At 47.4% G+C, this 27,560-nt stretch overlaps 1 protein-coding gene across 1 annotated transcript; it reads left to right on the top strand.

Moving 5' to 3' along the window:
- LOC116944163 (low-density lipoprotein receptor-related protein 3-like) lies at positions 1 to 27,028 on the top strand. Its single transcript, XM_032957651.2, has 10 exons — positions 1 to 844; positions 9,626 to 9,706; positions 10,173 to 10,308; positions 12,679 to 12,884; positions 15,892 to 16,034; positions 16,779 to 17,220; positions 18,498 to 18,635; positions 19,215 to 19,533; positions 20,351 to 20,483; positions 22,199 to 27,028. Exons 1-10 carry the CDS (start codon positions 778 to 780, stop codon positions 23,237 to 23,239), a joined length of 2,706 nt encoding a protein of 901 aa, XP_032813542.1. The 5' UTR covers positions 1 to 777; the 3' UTR covers positions 23,240 to 27,028.
- The last annotated feature ends 532 nt before the right edge of the window (positions 27,029 to 27,560 follow it).

Raw genomic sequence — 27,560 nt, 5'->3', positions numbered from 1 at the left:
GCGGAAGTGACAGCGCGCGGCGAGGCACCCCGGGATCGCTTCCGCCTCTGTCACCGCTCCCAGCAACAGCGGCGGCAACAACCTCCACCGCTCGCCGCCGCCGCCGCCACCCCCCCAGCTGTCCTCTCTCTCCCCGTGCTCTCTCTCTCGCCACTTCCACCGCGGGGAGCCTCACGCCGAGCCGCTGTTGTCGACGCCTTTCGCGGCCTCCCCTCACGCCGTCGGCTCGGGCTAAGGCCGGGCCCGAGCCGCTCCATTTTGTTCCGGTTGCCTTCAAGCCCCTCCTGGGACGCAGGCCCTCTGCTCCGAAGTCGGGGGGGTGACCCCGCTCTCTGCCCGTGCCTTGTCCGCCCGTCTTCCGTCTCGCTCTTGTCGGGAACGACGAAGACGAAGGCGACGACGACGAGGAGGAGGAGAGCCTGCGGAGGGCGACGAGCTACGGAGCCCCCGCCTCTGCGAGACGCCAGGCCTACGTGGTTAGCCTGCTGGCTTGCCTGAGGGGGCCGGCCGCACGGCACGCAGCCCGAGTAGGCGAGGGCGATCCCGGCTCGTCTCGGTCGACGCAGCTCAGCCGATCTGATCCTGGCGTGGCCCGATCCGATCCCACTCGACGCCCCTATCTGAACCCGGACTCCACGACCCGATCTCATCCAACGCAGCCCAGGGTCCGATCGTCTTGACCTGACAGCAGCCCGGTTTTCTTTTTTTTTAAATCTGACTTGACCTAACTTGACCTGACCCGACGAGGTCAGTTCCCCAGTGTGGTTCGACCTGACCATGCGAGCCCCGAGAAACACCGCGGGCTTCGTGTACGTGGCGCTGCTATCTCTCCTCTGCTGGACGGGTACGTAGGGGGGGACGGTGATTTATCTCTCTCTCTGTGTGTGTTATGGGCTGTCTTCTTTTTTTAATGTCATCGTCGTTGGCTACGGTTTGGTTCCGTGCTGTGTCTTGTGTGGCGTATCGTGACTCACCGTGAGGATCGAAAGACATTTCTGCTGGAGACTTTATATAAGCCGACATTGTAAGGTGCACTTTCCTTATCGCTGTCGTTTCTAGGTGATTTTCATATGATAGGAGATGACACATCACTATCACGTCTAGTTCTGTTTTATTATAAATGGCTGGTGTTGTTTTTCCATCAGTAGTGTATTATTCATCGATATCAAGTTTCGGTATTCGTATCTTTTAAAAGTATGATCACTACACGTCTAATTGATATGTTTTGTATAGTCATTACTGTAATTGTGCCTGGTTTATTGCCATGTGTATGTTGTATCCTCATTATTGTCTGGTTGTTTATAAGCACACGTGTGTCACGCGTTATTAGTTGTTTTTTTAGCACGACTGATCTCTTTCTATCTTTTGTATCACCCTTATCAACTGTAATTGTGTATGGCTATTTTGTTATACTCTATATATGTTGTGCTGTTACTAATGGTTGGTATGTCCATATCTGAAACGATATCATAAACAGCACTCATGCTGCGCGGTGTATGTTTTTGTGTTGACTGAGTGGTGATGTGTGCTAATGTGCTCGTTCATAGGAAGACAAAGGCGATGTTGGCCTCCACAACCATACTGTTTTATCTGAACAAAACTATACAAACGAATTGATATATCGATTTTAACCCATAGATTATTTATTGTGTACATTATAGGAAAATGTATACGTGTCTTTAACAAAATGACATTTAATGAGAATGGTAAGGAAAGGTGGCTTTAATTAAACCTATACTGGTCTACATAATAGTTCATTGGACGAGACAAGAAATGTTCATAGTACGTGATAGTACTTTATATATGGTAAATAACAATGGTAGGAACTTTATCAAATTAATATTTATTTGTTCAGTAGTTAACTTTCATTGACCATCATATATCAAGTACTGTATATAGCAGGCTAATGTTTAGGAACAGTTTCACGTACTTGGAAGCAGAGACGCGAAAGATTGTCTTGCTGCCTTATAGGGCTGTCGCTGATATATTACAGTGTGGTGCCAATATTTTCCCTGCCCTATGGACCATTACCGTAAACCAAACGAGAATCTTTAGGGCTGACACCACTCGAATAACAAGACGAACCGCGCTGTGCTGCCTCCCGGCACTTTTGAGCACAGAGGCGCGCAGGGTCCATTCGCTCGTCAGGCACTATACGTCACAAGTCTCGGGGTTGTTTTGTCGTCCCTGCTGTCATTGTGAACATGTTCTCTGCAAAGGATGTTGGAGGTCAGCCGCGTGTGTGTGAGGTTCACACCACAGCAGGCAGAAGGAACCACCCTCTCATCCCCCTCGGGTATTTGTTCTCCTATCCTGTGCTAGCCGAGAGCTATTGTTGTATATACCCACACTTGACCACACCATGAGAAAAATAGCTGCCTTACCGCGTAGCTATATGAATTTTATGGTTGGTGGGGTGCGATGGTGGTACATCGGTGCGAGCTCACCGGGCACTGAACCTGGCAGCCTGAATTCGATTCCTAGCCATGGCCAACTTCGGTGGCGAGTGATATCTGATCCTGTCTTGGAAACTCGCTGTCCTTAAGCAACTCGCACAGACCAGTTTGATGAAGTGTGATCGAACGACCCCCATGACTAGTGGTGGAGGTGCCATCTTTCAGCAGTGGATTGACAAAGGCCCGTAGAGATACCAACGGTGGATTGAGAATATTGTCCGAAGTTTCAGTTGCCGACTAGAAATGTAACTTGGTCAATCAAAATCGGGAGTTAAGTGCCGTTAGTCTCTTGCACCGACTGCTGGTCAATGCTGTGTAACACAAAACATATCACATGAATATTGACATTTGAAAGAGTAAGCTCGTGAGATCACATGTCAGGAATTCTAGACGTAAGTGAGATGCATTCCATCTTGCAAAACTCAATTTACGTCAGAATCCCGAATCCACACAAAAGTCAAATGTTCTCTTGCTCAAACAGGTCTTGGGTGTTGCCCATTTTTGTTCACAGTTCTTAGTCACTGGTTCCTTTTTTGTGGTGTAGACCAACCTCCCCCACATGGATTGACGACTTTTCATCATGCTGGTTAGTGCGGGTTGGTAAAGGCAGGTGGCAAAGAAGTGGGAGTATATAAGTACAATCCAACTATAAATTTTGGTGCACTGCACTGTGGTGAAGGTTGATAATGGGAAAATTTGGCCCCGAGTTGGGTGTGAGGTAGCCTATTAATTGTGGTATGGTTTAACTATTGATTTTAATATCTGGGGAGCATTGGGTGTTATTCCCTCTTATTTATGTTGAGCTTTCTCTGGTAAGTCCAGTTTCTGTCAACATGCCAAACACTCCTTATTGGAATTGGCAAAAAATCCTAATGTAGGATCCCCCTGAAATAGTATAAATTCTCATTGGGACTTTCCTGTATAATTAAAGGGTATTTTATAAGACTTTGAATGCACAGGTTTACAAACGGCAGTTTAACAAATCTTCATTGCCTTCTGACTAAAGAGTAAAATCAATTATAATATTTATATTATTTATGTGTCATACAATGCTTGCTGAAGTGGTGGCACAGTGGTTAGTGCATTGTATTATGAATGCGACAACCTAAGTTCACGTCCCAACCATAGCTAACATCTGTGGCAAGTGATATATGAACAATTCGTGAGTTCCACATTCAACTCGGATTGGTCAGCATAGTAAACTAGTATCATACAATCCTCATGATTGAAACAGCATGGGGAGCCCCTCATCCAGCAGTGGGTTGACAAATATCTGTGAAACATTTTTTTATGAATACAATGCTAACACTTACATACGTCTCATATATGAAGCAGCAAAATTACAGGTTTTCTTCTCCTCCACAGTATGGACCTTGCAGTTCCTGACAGAAGTGATTTGGTTACCATTCTTAAGTCGGTTGTCTCGGTCCATAAAGGGTTGGACTTGCCTAATGCTGGCATCTTGTGTATTTACACGTGAGGGCCGGGCAAGCTGTAAAACAGAGGCGAGATATCCAACCCTTAAAGTAACCTTTTAAACCAGGAAGACATCAACACCGTACATATCACATACGTACTGGAATATAGCACTGAAAAAAACATTTGTCGCTTGGTCAACATGTGCAGGAGAGATCTCGGAGGATCTTTTAATTCTGCGCCATATGTTTTAATGCCACAAGCCTTGTGTTGCTATTGGTGTTTTATGGGTGGATATTAATGCATAATGTATTGGCACCCATTCAGGATTCACATTATTTATAGATTGGTGTTTGTAAAACTGTACTTGCGTATGTGTCTGTGTTGATCAAATGTGGGGAGCGGTGGCATTGTGGTTCGCCCATCATACTACAAACCAAGTATCCGTAGTTTAATTCCTGGCCACGGTTAACATCAGTGGCATATATCTTAAATCCCTCCTGGGCCTTCACTAGATCGACTCATACTCTTTGGTTCTATTCGGTAAAGTCACGTAGGTAAAAAAATAAAACAACAAAAATCACGACGTTTCGGCCACAACACAAGCGGCCTTCATCATGTGTTGTGGCCGAAACGTCGTGATTTTTGTTGTTTTCTTTTTTTACCTACGTGACTTTACCGAATAGAACCAAAGAGTATGGATCCTTGCAGTCACGAAAGCTTCAAATCTAGAATAGATCGACTCAGTTTTAAACAAGTTCCTTGTGGTGCATACACATCAGCACTGGGGAGACAAAAGTGGCTGGTGTGGTTTTTATCCACAACACCCCCTCGAGCACCGTGCTGTCCTTCATAGGTGCTCAATAACAACACCTTCCCCAACAGTCTGTGTCACTATCGGGTGGTATTTTAGTTTTTGTGTTGATCAAAATGATCTTGTGTCAAAATGAGAGAGTCCCATTCAAAGCAGAGCCTGTGTTTCAGTGACTGCTACTCCTATTTGTTCTGAACACTTAAGTGGCGGGTGTCTTGTGTGTGGTGGTGTAGTGTGGCTGGTACAGGGCCAGTAGCATCTGGCAAGCAGACACTCGTGCGAGCCACACTTACATAAGCGCCGTTGGCTTGAAAGCCTTTTAAATTGCTACATCTCCGTAGAAGGGTTATCATCAGCAGACACCTACAATTGTGTAAATGCACCTGAACTAATGTTCTGTCCGTAGAGTGTTTCCTTTAGCTAAACAATGAATTTATAGAATGTCTGAAAAAAGGAGCAACAGGTCAGTGTTTGGTTTGAAAGGTCATTGTGAGGGGGCCTCTGCTGGTGCGTAATGCACACATGGTCCCTCCGTCCTGGCTTTAACATGTTGCTGTTATGCATTATGGATTTTATCACCAATTATATTTATAACTCCCTTCTGCTATTAGTGCTAGAGGATAACACCGTGTCAGGAAACAGCTGCAGACTGTGAAACCGCACAATTACAATTGGAATCACTTCGATAAGCCTGTTTCACCCAGAATTAGATGGTTATCCTTCATGCATTGTAAGGAGTAGGCATGTCATTATTTTTTTTAAATCCCTCTTCCATCAGTTGGCACATGGCAGCTGTCTGAGACTTGAAGAACCCATTCCAATCCTTTCTCTGGCCTTGGAATTTGCCTCCCGTAGGTCTAGATGTGTAGTCCTCTATGCTGACAATCTACCTCTTGTTTGGACAGTTTCTGCTTCTTCCTTCAACTACATGGCAGTGCCAGGCCCACTGATAGTTATTTGTTGGTCTCAGGTCTTCTCACATATCCAAACCAAATAGATCTACATGTTTCGTATCTTCTAAACTAGTCTCTTGTTGGGCTAGCTGATTCCTTAATGGACAAATCAGCCTTTACTTTGTTACTTATGCTCGGTGCATGTGTAAGAACCAATTATTATCGATTAATGGCAGTTTTATGCAACTTATGTACCAATGTTACCTTTAGATGTAAAAACAAATGACACAGAACAGCCAAGAAATAACCTATTCTTGAATAAAATTCTGAACCTGAACCTTGTCAGTTCATCAAATTGCATTGAGTGAATCGTCACACTGCTAACAATAATAAGTTTGCAGCATGTCGGTCATCCAAAACACACTTATAAACTCTATCCCAAAACACTGGGACTAGGCTATAAAACGTGCAGTTTATTAAGTGTATTACAGATAAGACCCATTCAGCTCCGCAGCTCTTTTTAGATGGCTACCCGGCTAAAACGGCTGCTCTGGTGCTACCACATTAATGGGAAGGGAGGATTTGTATAGAACAAAAATAGGGACATTTTATTAACATGGATAATAAACAAACCAGAACTATATACAATGGAAACCTAGCTAGTAATCCAAAATAACATTATGCAGGGCACTTGTTAGAAACTGACATGGCATTATTTATAATGGAATTTCAAACCAGCATTAATTACAATTGCATTTCCTATTTTATATTGACAGCCTTTCAGAAAATGGAATTCTCACACTGGAGTCACAAATAGTTGAACGAAGAGCATTTACAAATGTGGCTGTAATAGTCATGTTCGCAATGACCTCAATGCAAATAAAGATATGCAGGGTCGTAATATTGAGATCTGTGATCAGTTAATTCCACAATTTCCGTACTACAATTAAGAATGCCTTTCCTTGCATTTGAGCATGAGTCTCTAGTGCGATGTGTGAAAAACATCGTCACTCAGGAGACAAAGGTGGCCAGGCGTGGTGCTGGCCACCCACCCTTTCATGTGCCTTCATAGGTGTTCGCAAACAGCACTTGTCCTCATAGTCTAATAAAGGCTATAGGGGCATCTTTGTCTTTGTTGTGTTTTAACATGGAATGGATGAGACATAACTGCCTGGTCGACTGAGTCCACAACGTGGGTGGAGGAATCAACGGGCAATGACATGTTGCAACCCAGTTTAAAACACGATGATTTCAGTGGTGCTGGGCTCAGTTCTGTCTCGCAGACTTTATACTTTCTGAGACAATGTTTAAATTCAAGCAAAGGCTTTTGTTTCAAGCAAGCTTCAATAACAACGGAAGCAGCCCCATTGCATTTAAGGTATCAGGGACACACAAACATCTGTTCCCTTGTGAATACACATGCACTGTATTAAAAGAAGTCTTTGTTTTTTGGGTCCTCAGCTGTGTGCAGCACAGAGCTGTATTGTAAACAAGCTGTAGGCGAACGCGGTTGCTGTACAACAGCAGCGATTCATTTACCAGTAAACGTTGCTCCCATCGTAATTCGACACAGCTCCACATTATGCGGTTGTGACTTGTGTGCCATGAAGGGCAGCGCTATTTTAAATGCACTCCGCACTGTCTTGAATGGGCACTTTCTTTCTACTTATTTTTTTATATGTTGGGGAGTTTATCAGCAATGTTTTTTTACGTTTGTGCCATGATTGATGAGCCAGTGAATGGCTTCAGGAGTAGCCTGGTGAATGTCTGAAATGCTGGCAGCGAATGATAGTGGGCAGTGCCGTGCTATGCGCTCCACGTTTCAAGATTAGTGACCACAATCCTTATGAGCTGTTCTTAATTTACCACTGGTGTAGGAGGGAACCACATATGTTGTGTACTTTGCGCAACGTTAGGGCGTTTCGTTTTAAACTAACCACGTGTAACACTGCCCTTAAACATTTTTACGTTAACAACGATAAAATGATAATTGTTTTTTTACCCTTTTATCTGGCAACAAAACTCACACCCTTTTATACAAGAAGTCATGTTTGCATTGACCACAATACCTGCGGTCGGAATGCAAACAAAAAACATAACTCTGATAATGTATGCACTGGCAAAGGAGGTTCCAATGGTGTACATGCTTACCCCGAGCTCTCATACTGTGATGGTGCATTGTCTTTGAGTTGTACGCCTTTTGGCGTCATCTGGTCCAATACCATGTGAGACGAGGCTCTAAGGAAAGCTGTCTCCGGTGTGGACCAATCAATTTCAAGGACAGTGCATACATTATCAGAGTTATGTTTTTTGTTTGCATTCCAACCGCAGGTATTGTGGTCAATGCAAATATGGCTCCTTGTATAAAAAGGTGTCAGTTTTGTTGCCAGATAAAAGGGTAAAATAACAATTATCATATTTTGCTACTGGCAAAGCAGGTTCCAGTGGTGTAAACGATAAAAGGTTTACCCATGGCACATCACGAGAAGGGAAATATAATCACGGATACAATTTATTGAAGAAGAAAAGGGAACGGGAAAGAGAAGAGCAAAGAGAATGAATTTGAAGTAAGAGGAAAATTATGGAAAATAAATGGAAAATAGAACCAAAGGGTGTAGATAGATGAGAATAGGAAAGTAGAGGCTGCTTCAGGGCCTCGATAGATGAGACTAGGAAAGTAGAGGCTGCTTCAGAGCCTCGATAGATGAGAATAGGAAAGTAGAGGCTGCTTCAGGGCCTCGATGCTGCACTGAGCAGTGTCTGTTTTTATTAAAGGTCATGCTTCAATGGAAGTGACCATACACAGTTCACTTGATTTACGGGAGGGATTCACCTGATTTCAATATATAGATGTGCATCGCTGTTTAACTCTCTTGTCACAGATGGCACTCGGCCAGGGTCAGCGTAATAGGATGGAGAGTGTAAAATTCTACAAGCGTTGGCTTCAACGAAAATGGAACGTACATTCATCCAAACAAAGCATTAAATGTTTTTGACAAACGAATGATTTTTATAAATGTAAGAGACAAGGTACAGCATGTCAAAGAGGGAAAAATACAAGCATTTCAGGCCCGCAACTTCATACAAGCAACAGAGTCAAATCATGATTTAAAGCTTTCGTGACTGCAGTAATTCATATTCTTAGCTCTTTCGGTAATGTCACGTTGAAGCGAAACAATAAAATAATAAAATATATATAGAACAATAAAAATTCTCACGACGTTTCGACCATATATTTTATTATTTTATTGTTTCCCTTCAACGTGACTTTACCGAAAGAGCTAAGAATAAGAGTCAAATCAGCTTACTCATGTAGATGTAGACCAGACGTTGGTTCATAATGCAAAATTGGACCCAGTAGCATTCAACAATACATTCAGTTATTAAAATAAAAGTGTACTTTAATGATACACACATCCATCGAGTCATGTGTCTCAGACTTAATTACAATATTTATGACAAATGCTAATAAACGATAATTTTAGCTTTTGCCAAATTGAACATGGCAGAATAGGAAAGAGATAAAAAATATATATAAGCACATTTACAAATGATACACTGTTAACAAGGAAAATTAACATAGATACATGAAGTGATTCGTGCCTCGGAATCGTGGCAATCGATTCGCTGGGGATTGATTTGTTTGAGACCTCGTACATAGTGTGGCTGATGACTAAATCACCCGGAATGAGCCCAATCTTGGCAGATTTTGGCAGCTAAGCAGGCTCGAGCCTGGTTAGTGTTTGAATTTGTAGCTTAGGACGGTGCAGCAAAATCGATACATTTGTTGTACTTTCATTCTCTCACATCTATTCTCTCTTCCTTCACCAACCTGCACTGACCAGCATGGTGAAGTTTGCTAAAATGAACGCCCATGGTCCACACCACGTGAAGAGACTTTCCTCCAGCAGTTGATTGACAAAGGGCACAGTGAGTGTCACTTCATTAGTGACAAGGCCTGGGGTTTCTGTTTCTCTCGATTTCTGTGTCTGCTGTAAAGATCACCTCATCACCATAATTCCCGCGTGTGTGTTATTTTCTAACAGATCTTCATGCTACCAGTCAGCCCAGTGAGGGTCTACTCACCAGCGCTCTCCGGACATCGTCCCGGCAGCTAATACCATGGGGTCAGTACACTGTTCACACAAACAACTCGGCATAATAGAACATGCTAGGTTATTATCTCAGTGGCAGAGGGCTTTGCACACTGCAGTCTAAAACTTAACAACCTCCGGTCGAGTCCAGCTTAATGGCTGATGTCAGTGGAGAGTGATATCTGAACCAGTCCCCCCCCCACCTCTTGCCCTTCATCTTAATCAACTCGCACTGACCATTGTGGCAAAGTTTAGTCAAACAACCTCCAAAACCGACGAGGCATGGAGAGGTCTTATTTCAGCAGTGGTTGGCAAAAGGGTTGTTATGAGCGATCCCGATTAATTCAGTGCTAGATAATTCACTGCTTTCTCCCACGATCCTGTATTGTAATATTGCAACTAATACCTGCACTCGAACTGATTTCATCGCTCCATCTCCTTGACCATTTGTAACGTCGTATCGTTAAAAATCTGAAATGTTGGTCAATTGGTCCCCCAGCTTGTGGATCAATGATGGAGGAGATGAGCGGGCCCTCGGGCGTCATACACAGCCCTGGCTGGCCCACGGCGTACCCTGGCAGCCTCAACTGCAGCTGGTTCATCCGCGCTCAGCCGGGACACGTCATTACAATCAGGTACGGGACGTGACCCCTATTAGGAGAGGAGGCAGCCTCTCACCGGCGGCACGTGCTAGTGCGTGGGAGCGACTTAGACAAGGTGGCAGTTGAGAAGCTAGGCAGGTGGCGACGCAGTAATGATGCAGCGTGTCCTCGAAATAACGTGGGCAAATTATACCGTGTCCCGTACCTCCGATTGGCACTGTTGGCTACGTACGGTGGGAAAGACGTATTCTTTGGGTATTTCGGTAAAGTCGTCATGACGATCGCTTGTGTTGTGATCGAGATGTCGTAGTTTTTTGTTTATTTTATTTTTATTAATTTTAACTTATCTACGTGACTTTACCGAAAGACCCAAAGAATATGAATTCCTGCAGTCACGAAAGCTTTAAGTCAAGGTGGGAAAGATGTTCAACATTCATACATGGGTGACCGTGTTGTTCGGGAGTGCCGCGGTGATGAGATGCTCCCTCATCTGGTATGCAGGAGGTTGTGGGTTTAAATCCAACCCTGATGCCTGTGTATTTGGAGTTTGCATGTTCTCCCTGTGGTAGTGTGGATTTTTCTCCGCATTCGCCGGTTTTTACATCCACATTTAGAAGCGTCTTTAAGAATATTTGGCTAGTATAAATTTCGACACGATAAGCCATTTCAATGAGCTATCATTTGTAGCCAGGTCGCTTTTGAAAAAGCTATGAAGCTCAATTGACCCTACTTGGTAAAATAAAACATTGTTTCATAGTTTCATAGAACAGCCTAAAAATAGAAAATAAATTGGAGCTCAAACATTTAGAGCAATGTTGCCTTGTTATCTGCGTCTCCACGCCGAGTGGAAAGGTCATGAGTTATCTGGGTTTAGTACTTTACAGTAACTACTGGCTCGTTTAGTTGTGCTCCAAAATTGGCTTTGAATTTTATTTGGTTTCATTGGGTCCTACCTTTCTTTTATATTGCATTTCATATTTTTATAATCTTAAAAGCAATATAAGTAAATTACAAGCTATGAACATGCAAAAGTTGGTCGTTTTGGTCAACTGGGTTTCAGTAAGGAAACTGGAAAACCAGGGCAACCGCTATTGAAATAATCAGTTTTTTAAGGACACACTGTGCTGACTATAAATAATATCTAATTAAATTACTTACTTTCACCTGTTAATAATTAAAAGGCAGTATATTCTGGTCTGTTTAACACCATCCTTAAGGGAAATAATATTGATCCGATTTCTGGCCCTTGGGAACAGCTTCGAAGGTTTGCTTAGCGTTTCTGTGAGGTCTTGGGGTAGGAGGGCAAGGTGGGGGCTGATTGTGCTGGTGCTTGTGCTGCTGTGCCTCAATCAAATATTGGAGGAGGGAGCCACTCCTTGTGAGTAGTTGGCTGATGTGCCATCGTTTGGGGATGCTGCGGGAGAGTGGAGGCAGTCGCCCTCCCAACAACAGCGAGGGCAGAGGAGCGACGCTCACAACAACTGGCGGCGTGCCGGGCAGCTAAAGTGCAGAGTTGGCACAGTGGGGAGCACAGTTGGTGCATCTGCTAGTCATCTCAGTCGGCGAACCCACCGCTACTTTGGTAAACAACGATTATGTTAAAATTAGTTTTGAAGCTTCGTGAAAAATATATTGTAAATTGAGGTCAGGTGTGCTGCTAAATTACGTTCTAGGGACATTTATGTATTGAGGCTCTATTATATATATATTTGCGTGATGGAACATAGCTGAAATTCCATAATCTCTTATAACTATCTCTCTTATAACTATGACGATCGAAACGTCGTGATCTATTATTTTTCTGCATTTGTGATTTTACCGAAAGAACCAAAGAGTGTGGATTCCTGCAGTCACGAAAGCTTCAAATCAAGATTATACTTTTTTTGTAAACGAAGCTTCAAGCTTAGGTCGGACAGCTCCCAGATTCGCTCCTAATGATGTGCTGAATATATTCCGATCGTAAATGACTCGGAACAAAAAAAACCCGTCAAATAAAATTTTGGTTCCACACTTAATTTTGGCCAACGTCTAGCTTTGAGAATTAAAATATCAGTATGAATGTCATGGGGCAAACATTAATCTCGCTGGCAGAGTGGGTGAGAAAGTGCTGCCCTGTACTATGTGGACCAGGTCATTTGAAAGGATCTCAGAGGTAGCTCTGTTACCGTGGACCGTTCACTGCTCCGTGAGTGATCCAAATGGTTGCTTTGTCTCATGATGCTGACAGCACCATCAAGATAATGTTGGGGATTTTTTTTTTAAGAATCGATTCCCGTGTAAATCTTCTACTCCAAATCACTTACAATTCATCACCGCATGATTCCAATCGCAATGGCGACTGCTCGTGTGCGAGCCGTTTGGACGAGTGTTGTGCGCATGTGTTGTGTTTTTTCCGGGCGGCAGCTTCACGGGCTTTGAGATGGAGGGCTCCGAGGGCTGCACCGCCGACTGGCTCATGCTGGGGCCGGGCAGTCGCGGTGCGCACGACTACCGCGCGTGCGGGAGCGCACTGCCGCCGCCCTTCATCTCCCCACGCGACCACGTATGGATCAAGTTCCACTCGGACGCCTCGGCCTCTGGGTCCGGATTCGAGCTCCGCTACGTCACCAGTGAGTCCTTCTCCCCCGGCGCGATCATTTGTTGTCACTCATCCATCTTATTGTTCTGCCGCTTGGCTTAGAAAATTAACGGCAAAGCAAGGACTGCAATTCATGACTGAGCTGCAGAGGTTAACTTCGTGTGTTGGACCGAGCATTGTGGCACATGCCTGAAATTCCACACTTTGGGGGCTAGGTGACATAGATTTGTGAAAATTCCCAACTCTTCTGGGCTGTGAGGTGATTAGGAATAAGTATGCCATTGGTGTGGTAAGTGGTGTGGGCAGGCCCTCATTCAGAAGTGGATTGACATAAGGACTGTGTATGCGCATGTTCATGAGCGTTCAGCAGCAGCAACTCAAGAATCCTTCGACCAAGTGCACAAAGACATAAACCAGATGGCCTGGCCTATTTTGTGCTCGCCACGTAAACGTTTACCGTTGCAGTGTGTGTGTATGCGTGCGTGTGTACCTGAGCATTTGTGAGGTCCTGGGGGAGGGGACATCCCTCAGCCTGGATAACAACGTGGGACAAAGTGGGGATGACCCTGCCGAGGGTGCGGTGCCTCAAATATTGGAAGAAATCCACCCCCTGTGAGTGGCTGGCTGAGGTGCCATCTGTTGAGGAAGTACTGAAGGCGATCCAGAGTCTGAGACCAGGAAAGGCGGCACCAGGCAGAGATGATCTCCCAAGTGAAATGCTGAGGAAGGGTGGCGTTTGTGCACAGGCTCCCCTACATGACATCATAACAACAATGATTCATCTTCTTTGGTTCTTTCGGTAAAGTCACGTAGAATGAGAATAAAATAATAAATTGATAAAATAAAATAACACAATAATATTCTCACGACGTTTCGCTCCCTTCACCTGATGAAGGCCGCTTGTGTTGTGGCCGAAACGTCGTGAGAATATTATTGTGTTATTTTATTTTATCAATTTATTATTTTATTCTCATTCTACGTGACTTTACCGAAAGAACCAAAGAAGATCATAACAACAGTCTGGACCACTGAACGGGTTCTGCAGGATTTGAAAGATGACCTGGTAGTCCCCCTCTTTAAGAAGGGGGACCGCACAGACTAACAACTACAGGGGCATCTCTCTCCTCAGTGTGCCGGTAAAGGTCCTGGCAAGGATTATTCAACATCGCCTTGCTAGGCATGCTGAGGAGAGGCTTGCGGAGCCCCAATGCGGTTTCAGGAAAGGGCGGTCCTGCACAGATGCCATATTTTCTGTCTGTCTGCTACAGCAGAGGTGTAAGGAATTCCAACAAAACCTACATCTCTGCTTTATTGGCCTGGTCAAGGCCTATGATACCATCAGTAGGCCTGGCCTCTGGGTTGTTCTTCATGCTTTTGGAGTCCCTGACCCTCTGCTCACGATTATTAAGGATCTTCATGATGGTGAGCGAGCCTGGGTAAAACTACGTGGCCGGGAGTCTGAGCCATTCCCTGTACACCTTGGGATGCGACAGGGATGTCCTCTGGCTCCCACATTATTTAACATCTATTTCGACCACGTAGTTCGTGCAGCCTTCAATAGCTGTACTGGAGGAATTTCCGTCTGGTACAGATACAATGGGAGGCTGATCGATGCCCGGGTGCGGTCAAGGGATGGCTCCCTATTGCTCAACCATGTTATGTATGCCGATGATCTGGTAATTGCTGCTCACTTAGAAGAGGAGTTGGAGGTACTGCTGCTGAACCTGGAGCTTGCCACCAAGAGGTGGGGCCTTACCACCAAAACTAAGCACCTGCGTGGGTATTTTGTACCCTCGGACACTCCACCCCCACAACTCACAATTGGTGATTGGGCAGTTGTGGAGAGAGTAGAGAGTTTCCCATACCTGGGCAGTGTGCTCATGACCAGCTCCGGTTTAACAACAGAGGTCTCACTCCGAATCAGTCGAGTGGCATTATCTTTTCATCGGTTGCGTAACACTGTGTGGAAGCTACTTGGTCTGTCGCTCCGCACGAAGCTTCAGGTCTTCTCGGCCACAGTCATTCCCTCCCTTTTCTACGCTTGCGAAACGTGGACCCCCTTAATGGAACATCTTCGGCAGTTAGAAACATTTAAGTTGGCCTGCCTACGATTCTTCCTGGGTTTAACCAGGCTGGATTGTGTGAGGAGCTCACAAATCCTTGAAAGATCTGGACAAAGCCCCATCGGTGAGCTCCTCCGGCAGGCAAAGCTGCGTTGGCTGGGTCATGTAGCCCGCATGCCCAGCCACCGCATGCCTAAACAGCTTTTGTTTGGCCGGATCGAGGAGGCTAAACGGGCGCGGCACGAGCTAAAGAAGAGATGGAGTAATGTGGTAAAGGAGGATGTGGGGCTGAGTGGACTTGCCGATGACTGGTACCAGCAGTGTCAAAATCGGCTTCTGTGGAGGAGGCTCGTGAAGGATGCTACTGGGCAGTTGGAGGCAGTCGCCCTCCAACAACAACGGAGGGCGGAGGAGTGATGCTCACAACAACGAGCGGAGTGCCGGGTGGCTAAAGCACAGCAAGTTGGCACAGTAGGGAGCACAGGTGGTGTATCAGCCAGTCGTCTCAATCAGTGGACCCGTAGCACCTGTGTCTGCCCCGTGACCTTCCAGCAGGCGTTCAACACTTCATGTGGCCTCAAGGTGCACATAACCTGGCACAAGCGTCATGGGGACGTCACCGCCACTTAGTGGCGAATGGCGGTTGTTGTGTTTACCTGTGGGGAGCAGTAGTGCAGTGGTTAGCGCGCTGCACTCCAAACCTGGCGATCTGGGTTAGATCTCCCCTCATGGCCAACACCGGTGACCATTATCTGAACTGGTCCTAGACCTCCCCTAGGTCAACCCAGCCTCACATGAGTACCTGGTGCGATGTGTAAACATTTCCACTCGGGAGAAAAAGGCGGCCGGGCATGGTGCTGGCCACCCACCCCCTCGTGTGCCGTGTCGTCCTCCATAGGCGCTCGCTAACAGCACTTGCCCCAACCATCTGTTAAGGCTATGTGGGGGATCTTTGTCTTTTGTGTGTGCCTGCAGGTCTGCTGCAGGCAACTCAGTGCCCGGACGACCAGTTGCGCTGCGCGAATGGGCGGTGCGTGCTGCGCACCTGGGAGTGCAACGGACAGGACGAGTGCGGCGACGGATCGGACGAGCGTGGCTGCAAGCCCAACCTTGCACAGGTGAGGTCACCCCCCCATCACCTGTCCAGCCACAATGGCCTGGCTGAGTCCCTGTCCCATAGTCCCAGGTTTTAAAAACAAAAATATATTTTTCCGAGGGATGAACTCTTGAGACGGCATTGCATTTCTTGAGTGGTGTCCGCACTGCGGCCACATTGTCAGGCTGCCCAGTGTGAGCAGAGTTTCTGCTGCTGTCTGGTTTTGAGAAGTCTTATGTCGGCGTATATCTGTGTGTTTTGGCCGATTGCACTATGCGCTGTAACCCTATCAAGTTAACATTAATACGTGCTTTATTTTTGTAAGTGTCAATCGTCTAAGGTACCTTTGTTAAAAAGAAGAGAGAGCGACACATCGCTTCTAAGTCTCTTCACATGTGTGATTCATTAAAACAAATGGCTTTTGTACTTACGTGCTTTTGCTACGTTGCGATTTATCCCACGAGGTCGGTGTGCTTTGTAAATGACAAAAAGACTTGTAGCACTGGTGACATTGCTGGCAATACTTGCATACAATTTAATATAACATTTATGCAGACGTGTCATTGGAGTGTAGTAGTTGTGCATTGGACTACCCTTGTGGGACAGTATGAGAGACAACCTCAGTGCTGGATGATCCACCAACCTCTTGCTTACAAAGCGCTGGATCACAGGCATGCCCCATCGCCACCACGCCCGGCTCAACCCACCGTCATGTCCTAACAATCCCGCCCTCTAACCGACCGACCCGTTGACCTCCCCGTCGCAGATTGGCGGACCAGAGAACGCGCCGTGTGGGTCGCACTGGCTGCGCAACTTCTACGGCTGGTTCAGCTCTCCGCGCTACCCGCACGCGTACCCCGCGGGCGCCAACTGCCGCTGGGTGATCAACACGGACGACGCACGGCCGCTCGTGCTGCTCTTCGTCGACCTGCAGCTGGCGCCGGGTTCCACCGACACCCTCGAGGTGTTCGAGGGCCTCAACGGTGGCAACGACAGCGATGCCGGTTTCGGCAGCGAGGTGGCGGTCAAGCCGCTGGTCCAGTTGACGGGGCTGAAGCGCTACGACCTCCCTGTTAGCGTGCAGACGGCATCGGGCCAGGTCGTGGTGCGCTTCTTCTCCGACCGGCGCTCGAGCTCGGCGCGAGGGTTCAACGCCACGTACCGCGTGGCCGGGTACTGCCCGCCATTGCAGCACCCATGCGGCGGAGGTGAGTGGGGGTGGCGGTGCCATCCGCGGTGAAATGAGCGTGAACTCTAGGCAGTGCCAGCGAATGGACTGCGGTCTGAAAGTCACCGTAAAATACAATCAATCAAGAACCGAAATGGTTTATAACGTCTTTCCAATTGTTACTAAGCCAGAATCCATCTTCTCGGTTGAAATTGTCTCTGTATATGTGGATAGCCTCATGAACGAATCTCTCATGGTAGCCAGATGGCTTGCAGAGAACCTACGTCTTGGAGAAGTCAATGTCATGTTGGCCCACTGAATTATAACAGTGATCTGCCACGGCTGAGGTGTTCGTCCTACCGTGTTTCAAGTCTGCTTTATGTACCTATCACACGACGGTCAATAGTATAGTTTATAGCATTTGTATAATAATAAATTGTATAACAGTGTAATGTTTAACATAATTCATAAGGCAATATATAGTACCGTAATTGTATAGTGAATATACAGCAGTGTGGTATACAGTAGGGTTAATAGAATAATACATAGTGTAATACAAGTCTAATATTTTATAGTCTAAAGTATAGGGTAGTGTAGAGTAACGCATTGTATAATTCAAGGGTGGGATTTGTCTATGGATACGATATTATACAATGTAGTTTAGATTGGAAGGTATAATATTGTAATGTATAGTAGTCCAGTTTATAGCATAGTTATAACGCAACACAGGACAGAGCAGCGCATCGTGGCTGTTTCCTCCCCCCCCCCCCCCCGAACATAGATGGACTCGTCCGTCTGAACACAAGCTCGTCGTTCTCCGTGGTGTTAATCCCTCATACTAACACCATGCTAATCCCCAAGTTACATGCTAATTTACTGTTGATATGTAAACTGCTGCTAATCCCTCACACCAACATTATGCTAGTCCCCCAGTTACATGCTAATTTCTATGTAAAACTCCTCTCCCCCCTCCCCTCGTCCGTCTGAACATAGCTCATCGCTCTCCGTGGTGCTAATCCCTCACACCAATATCATGCTAATCCCCCAGTTACATGCTAATTTATATGTTAACTCCTTTGTCAAGGCGCTCTGTTCCTCCCACACAGCTTAAAAGACGCTGTCCATGCTTGGCAGTGTTCACTCAAGCGCTGTCTTCCGGACAGTCCTGTTTCTTCACCTGAGGAAGGCTACTTGTGTTGTGGCCGAAACGTCGTGAGAATTTTATTCTGTTATTATTTTTATTATTTTATTCCCATTCTACGTGACTTTACCGAAAGCACCCAGACGAGGTTTGACATTGTGTGTCTCTGCGAGCAGGTGGCTCGGACGGCGGCTGCTATGACGATTCTCAGCGCTGTGACGGGCACTGGGACTGTGTGGACGGTCGAGACGAGGCTGGGTGCGGTCAGTGCCCGCAGGAGCAGTTCCCGTGCGCCAAACCAAGCCTCGGCTCTGGTGAGGCTCTCCCCTACTTTAGCTCCGCTAGGGGCACGACGTGTGGTTAGATGTTCTATCTCCCTCGCCAGGTATGCAGGAGGCATGGGTTCTATCCTGACCCTGCCGCTTCTATATTTGGAGTTTGCAACGTTTTCCCCAATGGTCGCATGGATTTTTCTCCAGCTTCTCCGCTTTTGCCCTCCACATTTAGAAACGTGTTTAGAATATTTTGCTACTCCTATAAATTCCTACGTGATGATGATATTAGCCTCTTCGATGAGCCATCTTGTGTAACCAGGTCGGCAGTATAAATGCGTACACCACAGCTGATTGGCAGACCACTTGTGGTCATGTAAAGTGTGGGTACTCCCACCTCTTCCGAGATATTTGGCTAGTGTGGAAGAGTTGGAGAAATAAAGGGTTTCTTTAGAACTCGAGTGAAAGCACTTCTGCCAGTAGTGGAGTGAGCAAACAATTGCAGAGTGGCTGCACCTTTACTTTCATGAATACATCTACATATAATCTTATTTATACAAATGTTAGTTCTCAAAACATGAACGCTTTGTAAAAAAAAAAAATTGTCTAACTTTCTCTCAGGCGCCGGCACGAGCTGCTACGGTCGCGCCGAGCGGTGCAACTACCAGACGCAGTGCCCCGATGGCTCGGACGAGAGGCACTGCCTGTCGTGCCAGCCTGGCACGTGGCACTGCCACAACGACCGCTGCATCTTCGAGAGCTGGGTGTGCGACGGGCAGGACGATTGCGGCGACGGCTCGGATGAGAAGGAGTGCCCGCTTGTGGTGCCGCGCCGCGTCATCACAGCCGCCACCATCGGCGGCCTCGTGTGCGGCCTGCTGCTCGTCATCGCGCTTGGATGCTCCTGCAAGCTCTACACGCTGCGCTCGCGCCAGTACAGGTGCGCCCTCCTTCCTACGTAACCATCACGCAAACTCTGGTCACCCTCACAGCAGCAGCTTCTGGCTAGCCATCGAAAAAAGATGGTCCACTGTGTCGCGTGCTTTCAGATGCGCTTCTGCAGTCGTCTGGAACGTTCTTCCGATATTAGGAAGCCACTGGAGCTATGCACTTTTAAATCTTCGAGATTGAAAGATAATTTCTTTAGAACTGCTTTTTTTAATTACGGTTCCAAAAAAGTTCAAGATACATACAACCTCCCGACCTCTAACCTGCCTGTCGCCAGCTTGCTCATAGCCATTCGAAGACACTGTTCACCGTTCTCCTTCTTTCACATGGTGGGGAGTTGATCGGCAAGGTTTACATGTTTATGTTGAGGTTGGTGAAATGGTGAACGGCTTCAGCGGTACGCTGATGAATATCTGGAATGGATTCCAGCGAATGATCAAAGTCAGCAGTAGTGCGTTATGCAGTCCATGGGTTTGAGATTGTGAGTAATTTATATTTTTAAATGGCCATTGGGGTAGGAGATGTTCACATCTGCCATGCGATATTTTGATGTGGTTTAATACAGACCATTGATTTCAGGGTAAATTGAAACTTGACCCTGAGTCACTCTCTTGCTCTCGCATCTCATTCCCACGCCTCAATCATACGGAATGAACAAGATGGCACGAAACACTACAAATGAGACAACAAAGGATGGATTAATGATATCAACCACGATTCATGTCATTCGAATCTCGGGTGCGGTTTAATCTTCGTGACATGCCTCACGAACAAGGCTTGAGTGACTGTTCCCCCGTCACCTTGTGCAGGTGGTTCGACAGCCCGCTCACGCGACTCGATGCCGAGCTGCTGTGCCGAGAGCCGCCCCCCTCTTACAGTCAGCTGATCGCACAGGGCCTTGTGCCGCCCGTAGAAGATTTCCCCGTGCACACGCACGGTCAGGTGAGCGCCCTGCTCTGCACTTTCCTGTTACTTACTGTGTGACACAGGCAGCCTCGCAGCCCTTTGCCTTGTGATTATTCATTGCTACTAAAGGGCAGCTTTTGTTGTCCTTCCCCCGCACCTTAGATTAGTACGGTTGGCTACGTACGGTGCAAAAGAAGTTCGACATAAATACATACATACAGCCCGTTTTGTAGATGGCTTAATGTGACACACGACACTTTACTGCTCCTTACCATACACTCATCACCATGGCTTAAATTCAGCTGGGTCTGTCTCGCACGGCAACCCAGAAAATATTTCTCCATCCTGTACACCACAACCAGTATGCCTCTCGCTATTGTTGTTGCTGATAGTCACGTGCCTGCTTGAATCTGCCAGCGACCTCGTTAAATGTTTCTCTATGTGGAGGATACATCCTGTGTTGTTTTTTTCATGTGACTTGAGGCCACATGAGTCCTTCCGCGATGAAACGGCCCACAGATGACATTTATCCATCACTCAAAGCATCTTAAGCAAAACCAATAATGTACTAGAGAAGAATATTATCCATCTGGCATAACTGTTTCTAATTTAGCGTGCTCAGTCACTTCTGTCCACTGCAAGGGCTTCTTGCAGTGACAAGTAACTGAGATGTGCATGTTTATGTGTGGTTGTTCTCTAAAGGTATTTGAAAGTCCCATTCAGGCCTCGGTAAGGAAAAGGTTCCCCAGCCCCTGGTGTATTGATATCTGATCTTGACATCATTCAGGAATGAAGATGTTGAGAATAGATGATGAGATTTGATGCTGATTACATTCTGGAATTGTGTTGATAATAAAGAGCTGATATTGGAGGCAGGTGTTATTATATTCTATGTTGATATCACAGTGTGGATCTCTAGATTCTTAGTAATGCACGCTTGTGTTGTATTCTTTGCTGGAACAAGGTTTTGATCTGAAAATCTTGATATTGAAGGCTGGTATTATGATTTTCTCTGCTGGGCTTTTAATAATAATAAAGCCACTATTGGTAGGCTTTTATCTAGTAGTGAATTGACAAAGCGTTATGCATTATTAAAGTAATTTATCCAGAAAGCCTCACTCTGTCGAAATTTTTTTGGAGGAGTGTCCTCCAATTTCTGTGTTTAGCCTTTTCCTTCATTTATTTTTGCGTAACCCAATGCATAGCAAGGAGATGACGCTCGCATATCTACACAGCTGCGTCTCTGCCACCTCGCAGCACAATGGGTTTGGGAGTTTCTCAAATCTATGTCATCCACAGCCCTAACTTTCAGAGCATCGGAACACATGTGCGTGCCACCATGCCTGGTGAAATCACCCAGAATGCACCCGATCTGGTGCGATCTCGAAAGCCAACCAGAGTTGAGCCTGGATAATGCTTGGATGGGTGACCATGATGCAGGACTACATTGTGGGAAGCAGAGAGCAATGCTTCCAAGTACTTTGTGGTACTGCTATGGGTTGACGTCTATGCCCCTGCGTTGACCAAACCCACAGTGACTCTTGTAATGGAGTACAATCAATTAACCCCACAACCCTCGCAGTGTGTGGATGCCCTCATCCAGTCGTGGATTGATAAAGGGCTGCACCTTTAACAGCATATCTCAGGAATGTGTTTTGCAGGCTGGTCATACCACAGGCTGGCATTTTGATGTTGTGTACGGGGATGAGACAAGGTGCTGATCTGCGTGCGTGTCTGTGTGCGCTTATCAGGCCTCGGTGCTCGAGAGCCTCCGCTTGGCCATGCGCACGCAGCTCGGCCTCTCCGTGGCTGTGGGTGGCGCCCACTCGCGCCACAGCCACCGCCGCGGCCGGCTGTGGCGCCGCCTCCGCCGCCTCCTGCGCGGCTCATCCCGGAGCAGTCGCTCCGGGAGCAGCCGGCGCCACCACGGGGCGGGGAGCTCCGGCCGGGGGGGCGACAGCGGGGAGGCGGATGGGCTCGGGGAGGGCGGCCCGGGCTCGGGGATGGCGGGCGCCGGCCTTGACTCGCTGGTGTCGAACCTGACTGGCGGGGCGGGCGCAGGGGTGGGCAGTGGGTCGCGCCTGCAGCTGCTGCCGTCGGACGACGACGACAGCGACGCAGAGTGCCAGGACGGCGCGGAAGTGCGCGGCGCCGACGCAGGTCCCCCCGGCCTCTCCTCGCCGCTTGGGCTGCTGCACAAGCAGCCACCGACTCACTTCGTCGAGGCCGCAAACGCCGGCACGGCTGCAGCAGCAGCAGCAGTAGCAGCAGCGCATACAGCGACCGCCGAGGATGCCACCGCGTTCGATGCTGCGCAGCGCTCCCGCTCCAGGCCGACCGCGCTCTGCGCACAGGCCGCCAGGGCGCCGGCGGCCGCCAACGGCCGGGCGGGCGTGGACGGCGGCAGGGGCGGTAGCCCCAGCGGCAGCGGCGGAGGGCTGGGCCCGCTGAGCAGCGTGGCGAGGATCCTGCGCGCGAGGATCGGGAGCCCTCTGTCGCGACGGCGCGGGCCCCCTTCCCCCGGTGGGGCGGCACCGGACGCGGGGGAGGCAGCGGCTGACGTGCCGATGCTCATCGCCATGGAGGACTGCATGGGTGGTAATGGTAACGGCGGCGGTGACGGCGATGGAACGAGAGCGACGGAAAGTGGCACGGGGAGCACGGGAGTGGATTGGGTCGGGTGGGGGGGTGCCCGGCCGCGAGTGTCGCCCCCCACAGAGGCGAGACGCGTGGCCGGTGGTGGCCGTGATGTTGGGGACACGAGCGACGATGACAGCCTCCTGTCGTGCTGAGGGGACGGCGCCAGGACCCTAAGCCACCGCCGCCCTCTCCCCACCACCACCGCCCACCCGGCCTTTGCACCAGCGGTGGTGGATCGGCAGATTCTGATCCACCGCCTGTGTTATCTCTCTCGTGTGTGTGTGATGTGTTCAACTTCTTGATTGTCTCCCCACAGACAAGTGATGTTTTCGAGGAATTACGGGCAAAAGACGAATCTGTTCTGCCATTCGAGGTCTGCGCTTTCCTCGGCGCTGCAGAGCATGTGGTCGCAAACAAGAGGCTACCCCCATCCACTGCCTGCTCAAGCGCCTTTAGCCTTCTTGCTTACAGAGTGGCACTGTAATTAGTGGGAAAACATTGTCAAATCTTCCCTTAATCTCTCAGTCTGGAGAGCATCAAATGGCAAGCGTGGTGACCGTTTGACAATGGAATCATTTGGCAAGGTGTTCAGGCGCTCATAATTCAAGCTCTTCCCATGCTCCCTCGCAGCCCTACCTTTCGTAAAGTTTCATACCTAGAAATAATTTCGTACAAGCAAAAAAAAAGGGATGCATTGGTCCAAAGATTTTGCGAAGTTTGGCATTATTTACAGGCTTGCATAGTGCTGCAGCGATGGGTGGGTTATAGAACAGTGTCTTGGATGGGTGGTGTGGATGCGGCTAGGGAGGGAACGGTCTTCTCGTGGGGAGACTGGGGATTCACCATAGAGCCTCCGCCGCCAAAGGAAGGAACAATACCAGCCTCGGGCAATCAGTGTATTTGATGAGCGGGGAGGCAGCGGGGGAGCCACTGTGTCTGTTATTTTTAACAGAAGCTTGCCGAGCCGGCAATGATGGCAGGTTTTTTTTGCGGGACGTCACACGCTGCTTCCCTCAGTGCCGTAGGGTGGCATCAATGCCACGCTCGTCAGTGTTGCCCGGTGCACACGTGCCCCCTGTGAGAGGCCCCGTGGGAGAGTTCGCTCTGCGATCGGGCCACACGGCACTCAATTCCTCCTACCTCGAATGCCTCCTGCTATAACCACCGGGAGCCATCCCAAACAATGTGGGTGGGAGCAACATCTGTTGGACAATTATCTAGGGCCTCTAGAATTTTGAGATATTTTCATATTGGACCCCCCTCTACAGGCAGAGCTCACAAACCGATCTGTCACATCAGTCTCCTGACTACTGTGATCTTTGCACTTTTATAGCAACTACGCTAAGCTGTTGCCGAAATATAACAATGTAAGATATGTTGAGAGTTGATGGAATGGAAAAAAATATATATTATAGTAATTATAATTATATTAAAGGGTAGGTACATTTACGGCGATTAAAGGTACACATTTTTAGGGTTTAGAAAAAAAAAGGAACATGTGCTCGCTTTTTTGCTTTAGGAAAAAACATAGGACATGTACAGCAGTGTTTATTGGTCACAATGAATGCTGTGTGGGGAATCCTGACTAGGGAACTTTGAATAAACCTGTGCTGGGCACAGCAGTACGTGGACATAAGCTTCAGAACCTATGCGGGGAGGGTTTGAGGGAGGAAGAAAAAAAACTACACCAAGCATTGCCCAGTGTTTTTTTTAGCGTTATGATGGAGTACGGTTTCAGGCACCCACAATGCAGCATCGAGCTTTAATAAACCTGCATTATTTAGTCTGCATATGCAGAGAGATTTGATTAATTGCGTGCGATGTTTAGAGGTGCTTGTAAATTCGTTGTTGAGCACTTTTGCTTCAAAGCTGCTTGCTTCAGTGGTGTTGGGATCGTGGCGACTTGGAAGAGGCATTTTATTTGAGCGCTTAGGTGGAGAATACAAAAAACGGGGCCAAGGCAGACTGATGATTATCTGAACCGATGTGGACCTGGCCCCGTCTCGATCAGATACAGTGAAATCACATTGCACGATCGTTAAACGCAATGAAACCTACAGCAGCGTCCAGCGACAGGTGGGATGGGGTAGCACATTGCACTGTAATGTCAAATACCACATCCGAGTCCACCACAGGCCCCCCTTGCACTGTCTGCTTGCTTGCTTGCTTTGTAGAAGGATGTTTTGTGTCTTCGTTTTTACATTTTGATGGCACCCTTCATGAGTTGAATATTAGTCAGATAAGCAGTGAGTGCACTGACAAGTGAACTTTGTGGCCAGAGTTTGAGCATCGATTGAAAATGGCAAATGCTGGCCTGCGATGTGGGAAGATGGGGCAGACCATGAAATTCCCTATCAGCTATACAGGACATCTGTGTCCGTGGGATCTGGATGTTGTAACAAACCCACATTATTAAAGGAGAACTTTTGTGGTGTCATAGCAGAATAATGCTGCCAGCCTTTTAACCTGAACTGTGTTTCAGTTGAAAAGATAAATAATGTTTGTTCTATGTTAAATTAGACTCTTAATAGGAAAAGAATGTTGCATTTAAGAGCTTTGTTGTGGGAAATGGGTGAATGTAGTTTATACTGTTAAATCTAAAAATTCCAAAGTTGTTACTGGTCTTAAGAACAAACAACTTAAAGGGGGATACTGAAATCATTTTGCAGAGGGAGGGGGTATCATTTATAAAACTCGGAAAATATGATGCTGAGTAAACACCATGGACCAGCAGTAAATGCATTACTCGGGCTCCCCATCTCCGCCCGGTTTTTATCGCACCTTGTGTACCCCCTTAGACCTCTTTTTCCCCCCAACGACGACTGAGCGGTGCCGGAGCTGCGCCAAGCCATCCCGGCGTGGCTCAAGGGGCCAGCAGGTTTTTCACGGAAGTTATGAGCTGTGCCACTGACGTTACATGCAATGAGTTGGTCGAGACGCATGTAGATAACACGTATGATGATAAGTATTGACTCTCTGGCCCCTGGCCTTGGTTGGCCCTTGGTCATATTCATGTTTTGTGAGGTCAGTGTCATGGCCTTCTTCTGGTTCGGCTCGACATGTTGCTTGTGGAAAGCCACTCTTAACCATGAGGGCCCTGTGCTGGCTTGAATCCGATGTGCCGGTGGAAAAGGTATTATATTTCATGCGTGAAGCATTATGCCCACCATCTACCTGGACCAGAGTTTAGGCCATTGCTAATTTGCAAACTCCTGCTTTGTTGTCGGTGCTCAAAGAGCAGGGGTGTGGTGTATTAGCAATTACGATCCAGTGATGCAACAATTTGCTAGTTCTGCAACTTAAAACGCATCGATGCCATTTCATGTTCTGCTCGCCTAACTTTGTCAACTGGTTTGTGACATCATCTGGCTGGTGATATAAGAGACTGGCTTTAGAGCCAAATTGTAAACCTTTTTGACATAAGGAATATGCACCCGTTTAGTACAATTAGGCCTTTTATACAACTTTAAAATACATCTATTTGGTTGAACTGTCTCAACTAAACCATATGAAACCCGGTTTAAAAATGTATTTGTCAAAACGTTGCATGTTATTACCCCAAAGGGGTAGTGTCGTTTATTCCTCTTTTAAACATTTTGATCAACAATTGTGCTCAATTTATATTCTTTCATGTTAAGGATTATTATCGGACCATGCAGCTACCGCTAACCCCGTGGTCTTGAGATGTCAGGGTGAGATACATCGGATGCTGTCGAGTTATGTGTCTCGACAACACTCTGCCCTAGCAGAGCGACCACCCACGCAGGTTTGATATGTAGCAAGAGGCCATCGAGATTCAATGCCACGCGCAAGCCTGCACAATAAAGGCTTCCTCGGAGCCGTCTTCAGAGTACACCCTCCCTTGAAGACGGGTTGTTAGGTCGATTTGCTGCTGTCTGCGCATTATAAAAGTGTACATAAAGAAGAGTCTTAAAAATAAACGACTGCAATGTGTGTTCTCTTTATGCTCGGATTGCAGAATTTTACTTTGTAACTGTAAAACACAGCAGAATCTATCTTTGCGCTGTAGCACCAAGATTGCCTTTTTCGTATGTTGCTTATCTCATATCTTACTCTGTCCCATCCCTCTTCTCCCAATCTCGACTGCCCCTCTGTGCCTCCCTCGCCCTGCGTCCAGTCCCTTCTTGCTCATTCACTGGAACAAACACCCACTGAATATTAAATAATCATCTTCACCGACATGCTGCTTCCGTCCCTTAACCCCCATCTCTTCTCCCTTGTCCATCCTACTACTGCCTGCCCCGGCCCCCCAGCTACGACCAGGCTTACCCCAACCCCCATTCACTGCCCCAAACCCTATAACTACCCAAAACCCTCAACCACTCCCACCTGTCCTGTCACCATAACCACACCACTTTTAATAACGCCACACTTGAGTTCAACCACTATCATGTTATGTACGATTTGTATAACTTTTCTAAAGCGCCTTGAATTAAAGCGCGATATAAATGT

The sequence above is a fragment of the Petromyzon marinus genome, chromosome 20 (assembly GCF_048934315.1).
Source record: "Petromyzon marinus isolate PM22_M1 ecotype Great Lakes invasive population chromosome 20, UKy_Petmar_22M1.pri1.0, whole genome shotgun sequence".
NCBI lineage: Eukaryota > Metazoa > Chordata > Hyperoartia > Petromyzontiformes > Petromyzontidae > Petromyzon > Petromyzon marinus.
Note: the sequence above shows the minus strand (reverse complement) of the source record. Positions and strands in the feature narration are given on the sequence as shown.

What these genes read in the sequence shown, in the direction of transcription:
- LOC116944163 (XM_032957651.2), top strand. Translation starts at nt 778, where the DNA reads ATGCGAGCCCCGAGAAACACCGCGGGCTTCGTGTACGTGGCGCTGCTA. An exon ending in CGAGCTCCGCTACGTCACCA is followed by an intron (nt 12,885 to 15,891) that starts GTGAGTCCTTCT and finishes GTGTGCCTGCAG; the next exon opens with GTCTGCTGCAGGCAACTCAG. An exon ending in GCAAGCCCAACCTTGCACAG is followed by an intron (nt 16,035 to 16,778) that starts GTGAGGTCACCC and finishes TCCCCGTCGCAG; the next exon opens with ATTGGCGGACCAGAGAACGC.